This window comes from Panthera uncia (genome assembly GCF_023721935.1).
Source record: "Panthera uncia isolate 11264 chromosome A1 unlocalized genomic scaffold, Puncia_PCG_1.0 HiC_scaffold_17, whole genome shotgun sequence".
Lineage (NCBI taxonomy): Eukaryota > Metazoa > Chordata > Mammalia > Carnivora > Felidae > Panthera > Panthera uncia.
In genome coordinates, this window is record NW_026057577.1 from 27951954 (window position 1) to 27962355 (window position 10402).

The window sequence follows — 10402 nt, forward strand, 5'->3', positions numbered from 1 at the left end:
TTTTTTTTTTTTTTTTTTTTTTTTTTTTTTTAATGTTTATTTATTTTTGAGGGCAGGGGAGTGGCAGAGAGAGAGAAGACAGGATCAGAAGTGGGCTCTGCACTGACAGTAGAAAGCCCGATGTGGAGCTAGAACTCAGGAACGCTGAGATCATGACCTGAGCCGAAGTTGGACACTTTAACCAACTGAGCCACCCAGGTGTCCCTCACTATCGGACCAAAAAAAAAATTTTTTTTTTTAGTGTTTGTTTATTTTCGAGAGAGAGAGAAAGAGAAAGAGTGCAAGTGGGGGAGGAGCAAGAGAGAGGGAAACACAGAATCCTAACCAGGCTCCAGACTCCACACTCCGACCTGTCAGCACAGAGCTTGGCACAGGGCTCCAACCCACGAACCATGAGATCATGAGCTGAGCCGAAGTCGGATGCTTAACCGACTGAGTCACCCAGGCGCCCCTCAGACTTGTTAAAGTTAATGATAAATTGTGGCAAAGGTGAAAAATTGCATTTTTTTGTTTGTGATTGTGACTTCGATTAAGTCAGGTTTTAGATGGCATCCTTTTATGTATCCTGAAAGACTTTTGGTCTGCCAGTGACTGTGTGTTTGTAAATCATGTGACACTCTTCCTTATTTGTGTAGTAATATGGGGGTGCTGACATCTTTCTGCACTTGGAATTGGAGAGGTCTCCTACCACAGTATTCATTAGGCCATACGGGATGGAGACAAAGTGTCCTCCAGTGGAATCTGATGATAAAATTTTTGGTATACATGGAATTAGCCTTTTATTCTAAGCTTGAATATCATGGGTGTCATTTAAAGCAAAATCAATACTTTTAAATGCCTGCCTTATAAAGAGATAAATCAGACATATGACTCTTTTGAAAAAGGATCCTCTGTGTAATTTTTTTTTACTTAAAAGGTAATTATGTTTGTTTAGCATAATTTATATATCAAGATTCATTTCACATGTAACTTTATCAGAACATACCTTCTCTACTGCCAAGTGAAGTGAGAAGCCCACAGCTTCTTCTTGACTTTTCCATCCACCTAGAATGGTTCTAGGCATTTCCCCCCACTGTCATCTTATACTTAGGAAGTAACATCTAATTTTTATTATCTAACCTAGCTTCTTTTTCTCTGTAAAAAAGATAATCTTATCAAAAATGAATCTTTAGGATTCTAGAGCCATAATGGTGTTAAGAGCTCCATATTAATCATTAAAATGATCCAAAGGTTTGAGATTTTCATAGATGATTAGTTTTTTAAAGGATATTTTAGTTTTTGAAACTCCAGCCAAATCAACTGAACTCTAATAGGATGAAAACAGGTGTTAGAAGGAGCCTAGTGTCATCTGTTTCTAGTTCTGTAATTGGAGGGACCATACTGCCTGGCTCCTTGGGGGCTCTGTGTGGCTCAGCAGTTCCAGGCCTCCCACTAGGCAGTGGGAAGGAGAACAGGAAGGACTTATGTGCCTAGCCATCCTGTATAATTTATAGCCTGTTTTGTGACCCTCTCTTTTTACTAGTGGAGAATCCCTTAAAAGCAGCCAGAGTTGTTTTAGGACCAATGAAAGGAAATGCCTCTTTTCCATGGCAGCTTATAAACATATGTAACCTATTACCTAAAGAAGCTTTGTAAGTCAAAACTTTAAACTGGTCAAAATGGTCAGGCTCTAACAAAAGGAGGGAAATTACTCTTCTTGGATTTAGTTGATAGTGTCATTTTCTTTCTTTTTAAAACAGCATAGACTATCAACAAGCTTCACACTAACCATGTCAAGTAGCATACATTCCTCCTGAATTTCATATTATTGTAATTTTCAGTCTGGCTTCACTCTTGATTCTACCCTTTTGTTCACTTTCATCCACCTCTCTTCTTTTCAAGCACCCACAGCTTTAAAATGTGTGGTTGCTGGGACACCTGGGTGGCTCAGTTGTTAACCTTCCAGCTCTTAACTTCTGCTCAGGTCATGATCTCACCGTTTGTGATTTGAAGCCCCACATTGGGCTCTGCGCTAACAGCATAGCCTGCCTGAGATTGTCCCTCTTTTGCTGCCCTTCCCCTGGTCACACTCTCTCTGTCTCTCAAAAAAAAAATAATTGTGGTTGCTGGCTGGTGAAGGTGTAGGATTTAGATTAGATAAGTTGCTGTGACTTCACAGCCATACTCCTGGCTCTTTCCTTCGTGTTGTTAACCTGTTTCTTCTTGCTTCTCCTCTTCTTCTTTCTTCTCTTCTCTTCCTCCCCTTCCTTTTCTTCCTCAGCCGCCTGACCTCCTCCCTGTGCTCTCTCTGGGGTCAAAAAGGTCCTTCATGGAACACCTGGGTGGCTCAGTTGGTTAACCATCTGAGTTCGACTCAGGTCATGATCTCATGGTTCATGAGTTTGAGCCCACATTGGGCTCTCTGCTTTCAGCATAAAGCCTGCTTCAGATGTTCTGTCTCCCTCTCTTTCTCTGCCCCCCCCCCCAACCTCTCTCCCCAAAATAAATAAACATTTAAAAAAAAAAAAAAAAGATCATTGCCATCTAATAAGGGAACTGTTTCCTCATTTGGTTTTCTTTTTTCTTTTTTAATGTTGATTTTGAAAGAGAGTGCGTGCGTGCACACATGTGAGCAGGGAAGGGGCACAGAGGAAGAGAGAATCCCAAGCAGATTCCACATTCTCAGTGGAGCCCGATGCAGAGCCTGACGTGGGGCTTGATCCCTCCACCGTGAGATCACAACCTGAGCCCATATCAAGGGTTGGACGCTTAACCGATGGCATCCAGGCGCCCCAGAAAACTGTTTTTCTTACATAGAATGATAAATATATAGTCCTCTACATTGCAACCCTAGTTCTCCTTATATTCTTTAATATTTCACTCCTAGTTCTTAATTTCTCGTCTATTTCTTTGGTCCAGCTCTTTTTTTTTTATTAAAAATGTTTTTAATGTTTATTTTTGAGAAAGGGAGTGCTAGCAGGGAAGGGACAGAGAGAGGGGGAGACACAGAATCCAAAACAGGCTCCAGGCTCCAAACTGTCAGCATGGAGTCCGACGTGGGGCTTGAACTCACAAACCGTGAGATCATGACCTGAGCCTAAGTCAGATGCTTAACCCACTGAGCCACCAAGGTGCCCCTGGCCCAGCTCTTTCATTTTTATCGTTGTGCACTGTGCTACCTACCTAGATTTACTTGCTCCCTGGCATTGTCCCTTGGCTGCAGATCCCTTAATACTACCTTTGATGGCTCTCTCGTCTCTGTCTCTCCTTTACTTCTCATCCATATTTCCACTGGCCTTATTGACACTTGCAACAAGATGTCACATGAGCACCTCCCCTACAGCAATCATCAAAATTGAATTTCATCCAGGCACTGCTGATAATACCTGTTTTTCCTTGAATTCAGTATCTTGTTTACTATTTCGTACTTTATTTGCTCCTTAACTCTTAACCACTTAACTCTGCTTAGAGAAGTGAGGGAAAGGTTTTTGTAAGGAGTGATATTTAGAAGCCATTCTGATGAGAGTATTTCCGACCTTCGTGTTCTGTTGTACTGTCTCTACAAGTTTGTTTTTCTAATAGTCTACAAGTTCATGAAGAGCATGAATGAGTTCTTTATATAATGTATCTCTCACGCTATATCATACGTGTTAGTTGTTTAATATTTCTTGAATTGAAGTAACTATATGAATGAGTGTTTCCAGATTGCCTCATCCTCTTGGCTATGTTGCTGTGTTTTTTTACACTCTTTTCCAATTGTACTGTACTTCTTACTCTTCAGTAATTAAGCATGCCTTTCTTAATCTATATCATTGCCCATGTGATTCCCTTTGCAAAATAATCCATGTCATCACTTCTCCTTCAATGTGGCCAGTCCTCCGCCAAGGAATATAATAAGTGCCCGTTAAGTGTTTGTTAAATAAATAAACCATGTAGATTTTGCTTCTCTGACTTTAAAAAAAAACATTTTTGGGGCGCCTGGGTGGCGCAGTCGGTTAAGCGTCCGACTTCAGCCAGGTCACGATCTCGCGGTCTGTGAGTTCGAGCCCCACGTCAGGCTCTGAGCTGTCAGCACAGAGCCCAGCATGGGGCTCGAACTCATGAACTGCGAGATCATGACCTGAGCTGAAGTTGGACGCTCAACAGACTGAGCCACCCAGGCACCCCTCTGACTTTAAAAAAAAAAAAAAAAAAGTTTGTCTCTTTTGGACAAACTGCTAATCATCTTTTCTTTGCCCTTTTTATTTTTATTTATTTATTATTAAAAACATTTTTTTTGGTGTTTATTTATTTTTGAAGAAGAGAGAGACAGAGCGTGAGGAGGGAGGGGCAGAGAAAGAGGGAGACACAGAATCCGAAGCCAGCTCCAGGCTCTGAGCTGTCAGCACAGAGCCTGACACGGGGCTCAAACCTGTAAACCATGAGATCATGACCTGAGCCGAAGTCGGAGGCTTAACCGACTGAGCCACCAGGCGCCCCTTCTCTGCTCTTTTTAATTATAGCAAGAACTCTTAACACTACCTGCAATGTGATCCCAGTGGTTACATTTGAAACTCTAAAAGTGATCTGAATAATAAGTAGCCATTGTATAAATTGGATGACCTTCCCCCAGGTATTGAAAGACTATCTTGGCAAGCAGTACAATGTTTCTGAAAGTCACTTACAGTATTTCCTACTGGATCTCCATGACATGGATAAACATCTAGTGTAATTCTAGTAACATGAATAATGTTTTCCACTTATTACCAGGTGCCAATGAACTGGCTGTGCAGAAAGCAAAGGCAGAAATCACCAGACTTATAAAAGAAGAACTGATCCGGCTGGTGAGTGAAAACCTCAAGGACTTGTTCAAATAAACATTTTATTGAACTATTATATGAATACAGAAAAAAAAGCACACAAATTGTAAACCTAAAGTTTGATGAATTTTCACAAAGGAAGCATATTGATATGATCACTATCCAGATCAAGAAACACAGTACAATGCCAACATTCCAGAAGCTCCCTGCATGCTCCTCCTGTCACTATCCCTCTCCCCCAAACATAACAGTATTCTGACTTTCACCATGATAGATTAGTTGCGCCTATATTTGAACTCTATATAAGTGGGATCAACTGCTGTGTACATGTTTGTATCTAATTTCTTTCCACTCATCATTACTTTGAGGAAATCCATGTTGTTGCATGTAGCAGTAATTCATTCCCTTTCATGGCTATGTGGTATTTAATTTGTGAATATACCCACAATTTATATATTGGACTTTGAGGTTATTTACTTTTTTGTTGTTAGGGATAACTTCTGTGAACATTCTTTCATGTCTCTTTTGTACATAGTAGTATATACTTTTCTCTTGGGTATATAACTTGGAGTAGAATTGCTGATTATAGTGTTGTGTAGTTTAGCTTTAAGTGTTGCTAAATAATTTTCCAAAGTAGTTATGCCTTGTAAAAGGCATCCTTTTATGGACCACCTTCCCAAAGGAGCCAAACACATCCCTGTGTCGTGGTGCCAGTTGAAGCTTATAAACTCCCTATAACGTGTACATTGGGCAAGGGCCCTTTGACAGGAAACTTTATCCTTTTTCTATGAATGTGTTTTTGAGAGCTTTTCTAAAATGCCCCTTACAGAACTTTCTTTAGGGGAATAAAAAGTTTAAAGAGTAGAAGATACATAAAACAAGAGGAAAGAAGGAAAACAACCTTTAAATCAAATGCTTTTAAGACTATTTCACCAAGGAGTGATAGAAAAAGAACCTTGATGCCACCACCATTAAGTTGGTTCAAAACAGTTGTCAAAGAGCAGTGAACACAGACAAATGATTATTTGGAGAGTTATTTTCTTCCTCAGTATAAGAATATTAATAATTTCTGTTCTAAATATATGATAATTTTGTAAGTTTGTGAAGGAAATTTTTTTGACCTGTTTTTCTTTTTTTTTATCCTTTGCTCCTTCTGACCCTGTATCTTTTGTTTTCTTTTGTAGCAAAATTCATACCAACCAACAAATAAAGGAAGATACAAAGTCTTATAAAATATTTCGAAAAAACTTTTTACCTGTGCTGGTCTGTGATACATGTGGCAGTTGTCTGCAGTTTACAATGTATTGTAAATTAAGATTTTTAAAATTCTGTCTTGCTGATTTTTTTAAATACATGAAACCAGTATTTGCTAAAGAAATCTTCTTTCAGTAAGTACCACCAGAATTATCAAACTATATTTAAAGCAGGCCTGTTTTCAGAGTATGATGCCCTTTAATGTAAAGTTTAAATACCAATATTTTAAATGTCTGGATAAAATTCCAGAAGTTTAAAAAAATGGAAATATTTGGACTTTCTATCAACGGTAATAAAGTACACAAGTCACTAGGGGCCTACTCACCATATCCTTTTGAAATGAAATTGTGATCTCCTCAGAAAAGGTAAAATTCTCTGATATTTTGTCTCCCCCCACCCCCCCGAGCTTAAATCTTACTTGATTCATTGGAAAAGTATGAACTGGATTTAAGAATGTTATAATAGAATTTTTACAAAATGTTTCAGAGTTTTTGTTTCAGTTTTTATCATAGTAAATGGTCAATAGTTGGACTGCTTTTCAGTTTTGTAAAATTAAAGATTTGTAGTATAAGAGTTTTTTGCATTTCTTTACACTGCAAAGAGTTTTAGTATTTATCACTTTTAAGTTCTCCTCACAGCTTCTAGTTCTATGACTAGCTACTAACTCTTTTTTAATCTTCCTTAAAAGAAAGTGATTTGTAGCCTATAAATATTGTTTCCTTTCCCCCCCCGAAAGTGTTTGTTTATACATTTGTACATATAAACATGCTACTAATTTTAATCCACATTTTCTTCAAGGTTGTTGAAAAGGTTGTGAATTTTCTTCCTTAAAAATTTTCAAGCATGATGGTACCTGTGTTATAGACTTAGATTTAAGCATCTCTCAGTGAAAAATAGTTCGCAAGAAGTCATAAATTATATTTTTGACCCCTCATATATTTCCTGAACATTCTAATTTAAATTGTTATAATTGGAGTACACAATATTCTTTTCAAGACTCCTGGTATATTAGAACTTTGTATTGTTGTCACTTCTTGAAAAAAAAAAAAATCCAGGAATTAAATAGATAGCTATATTTCTTAAACGAAGAGACAGCGAAGTTTCTGAATATTCTTAGAGTTTTTAAAAAAGAAAAAAAAGCATACTAAAACAAATCATTTTTAATAGTATGTTAACTGGTTAAAATGAGAAGAAGTATCAATCATTATTTCTTCAATATAAAGTTTTTTCTTACTGAAAAATTAACATAGATATAACTGGGAAATATTCTTGGGTCCCTTGCATATCTACCTTTCTTTCTTAGAAGAAGAAAACAGACAAAACACATGTAACAAGAGAATCAAATAAACCATTTACTCTAAAATGCAGGCATCTTGGGCTCCTTTTTTCCCCTCAGTTTATTTATTTGCTTATTTTGATTACCTAGTGTTAGTGTGTTTCTTTTGATAGAATATGTGGCATTCTCACATTGGTGACAATTGGTGCTCCCTTCAGGCTGCTGGATCACTTTGAGATTCAGAGTTTTACATCGTTGTAGCATTACTACCTTTATGTTTGTATATCTAGTTGTAACAAACCACTGATAGTATATTGTCCTAAAGTGAAACCCATTTCTCTGTTATTACAGTTTTAGTTATCACACTGACTCTTTGATTTTTAAAATTTGAATGATGTATAGACTAATTTGTTTTTTTAATTGCAATATCAATATTTGCTCATGTTTTCTAAATTCCTTATAAAATAAAGTTAATTCAACTTGCACTTTCCTAAAATTATCTCTGCTGAGATGTTTTATGCTGTTTTTCTAATTTTGTTTACATTGGTAGGCATGTGAGAGAAGTATTATACTCTCTGTACCTAGCAACTCACTACCCAAAATACACAGTTCTATCCAAAAATACCTTTCTGAAGAAGTCTTTTACTCTTAGATTGTGTTTGTATTTGGCATAAGACACATAGGGTATAGGTGAAATGATAGTTCATGTCGCATTTGGCATTTTGCCACAGTGACACTCGCTTTTACCAAATGGGAGTATGGAATGAAACAATGATGGTTAAGTTCTCTCCAAGTCTGTCTAGACAGCTTATTGTTCGATATAGCCTGTCTTACCAGCCTTGTTGGTGTACAAATAGTGTTCAGCTGGCAGTCACAGTGCGCCGGAGACTGCAATCCTTCTTTAGAGGCAGGCAACCCCTACATGTGAGGAGGTTTTTGTTTGAGCAGAACCAGCTTTTGAGTACCTGGGACTTATAAATCCCATAAAGCCAGCTATGGGATCTGCTTCTAAATAGTATATCAGCGCCTGAAGAATCACAAGCTAGAAAACCAAGCCTCCAGAGTTGTAACTTAGCTGAGTGTGAACTCTTTTCCCTGTGTGCCCTCCTTTCCTTTATAAAACCATCAGCTAAGGTCCTTTAGTGACAGAGAAAATAATGCTTAAGTTAGGAGCTAGGGGGAAAATGGTAATTGAATTCTAGGGTAAAAAGCTACACTTCGTTTTGTAAAATTATTACTGTTTTAGCACTTTATAGATGGTGGATGCTAATAAGGTTTTTTATAATGTTTGTTTAGTTTTGAGAGAATGCAACTGTGGGAGGGGCAGGGGCGGGGGGGACAGAGGATCCAAAGTGGGCTCTGCACTGACAGGCTGACTGCAGCGAGCCCAGTGTGGGGCTCAAACTCAGAAACCCTGAGATCATGACCTGAGCTGAAGTTGGGACGCTCAGCTGAGCCACCCAGGTGCTCCTGTATGCTAATAAGCTCTTGTAGCAGGCAAGAATTGTAAGTAGCTTAGCCCATTGTGATCCTTGAGATCTTATGCTTCCTCTTAGATTTGAATCTGGAGCTCCCATTTCTTCACAGTTTGGTACATAGTTTTATGTCAGAATTGGAATCTACTGGCATTTTCTCATGCCTTCTGCTTCTGGCATTGAAAAGCTGAAGTTAAGCTTTAAAAAAGATGGGTGTGTTGGGGCACCTGGGTGGGTCAGTCAGTTAAGCGTTAGTCAAACTTTGGCTCTGGTCGTTATCTCACTGCTCATGAGTTCAAGCTCCGCATCGGGCTCTGTGCTGACAGCTCGGAGCCTGGAGCCTGCTTCAGATTCTTTCTCCGTCTCTTTGCCCCTCCCCTATTTGCATTGCACTCTGTTTCTCTCTCAAATATAAAATTAAAAAAAAAAAAAACACCTTAAAAAAAGAGATGAATGTGTAATTATAAAGAGAAAGAGAGTGAATATATGTGGAGGAGTAGAGGGGATGTCTTAGCTTTTTATTCAGTTTAGGTGATGAAATCATCAGAAAACCTTAATAAAATCTCACTGGAGTTGGACGTTTAGCTTGGGAGTATAATCACCATCTTAATATTTTCCATATGTTCTGTTCTTAGGCTAGCTCTCCAGAACTAAAGATGGTACAGTTCCCTCACTAGGTAAAGATTTTCTAGTGTTACCAATTGCAGGTATTTGAAGGTCTTCCCCTCCTCCCTGTCTTGCCCCATATCAACTTACAATTTCCTCAGGCAGGAATTCAGGTAGAAATGTGAAGAAAAATTGTAAACAAACATTTTCTTGCAAAATCCCTACAATATCAGTGGTCTCACTTTTAAAGTACCTTTTGGCTTAGCTGGATGTGTAGGTAAGTGCATACTATCAAATCACATGACTGGCAAGGAATTTACTTTTTTTTTTTTTTTTTTAAGATTTGATTTTTAAGTAATCTACACCCAATGCGGAGCTTGAACTCACAGTTCTTAGATCAAGAGTTGCATGCTCCACCGACTGAGCCAGCCAGGCGCCCTGAGGAATTTACTTTTGATTGTTTTTCTTGACCTTATTCTCCTCCAAATATGGCTTCAAGTTATAGGACTTCATGATTTTGAAGCTGTATCCTTTAAAAAGAAATTCTAATTTTGCATTAACCTTGGCGGGGGGGGGGGGTGAATTTGAAAGAAAAAATAATAAAAGTTTTAACCCCTTTAGGGAACTGGAGCTCAGTTACCCTCTGAGATATTATGAGGACTACTGTAAAAGCTAGAGTTTCAGAAGGAAGAAGTTCCTAAACATTTTTAATATGTGGATAACTGATAGTCCATGTTTTGAATATTAGACTCTTTTCAATTTTGCCTATTATGGAAAAAAGACTATGTGAAGATTCACTATGGAAAAATGGCTCTTTGTCCACAGAAAAAGCATATCACTTTAACTTGGCACTTAATAATAGATGGGTTTTTAGCAGCTTGTCAACTCCAGGTACTTTTTAGCAGCCTTGCATATTAAAGTGTCCATGGCCTTTATTTCTGAATTCCTAGCAGGCTCTCAGCTATGGGGGTCCAGCAAGTCAAGAATACTTGAAGGCAGCATTTTCTCTCCTT

At 38.2% G+C, this 10402-nt stretch overlaps 1 protein-coding gene across 2 annotated transcripts in view; it reads left to right on the plus strand.

Annotated features, from left to right (window-relative positions):
• DDX46 (DEAD-box helicase 46) overlaps window positions 1-7807 on the plus strand; it is a 70767-nt gene extending 62960 nt beyond the window's left edge. The window contains exons 22-23 of one of the 2 annotated variants that reach the window (XM_049649201.1): window positions 4729-4802; window positions 5963-6849. In XM_049649201.1, the coding sequence (XP_049505158.1) occupies window positions 4729-4802; window positions 5963-6010 (122 nt within the window). In that variant the 3' untranslated portion in view covers window positions 6011-6849. Of the gene's footprint in view, window positions 1-4728; window positions 4803-5962 lie in introns of both variants that reach the window. The other variant, XM_049649202.1, reaches the window with a different exon arrangement.
• The last annotated feature ends 2595 nt before the right edge of the window (window positions 7808-10402 follow it).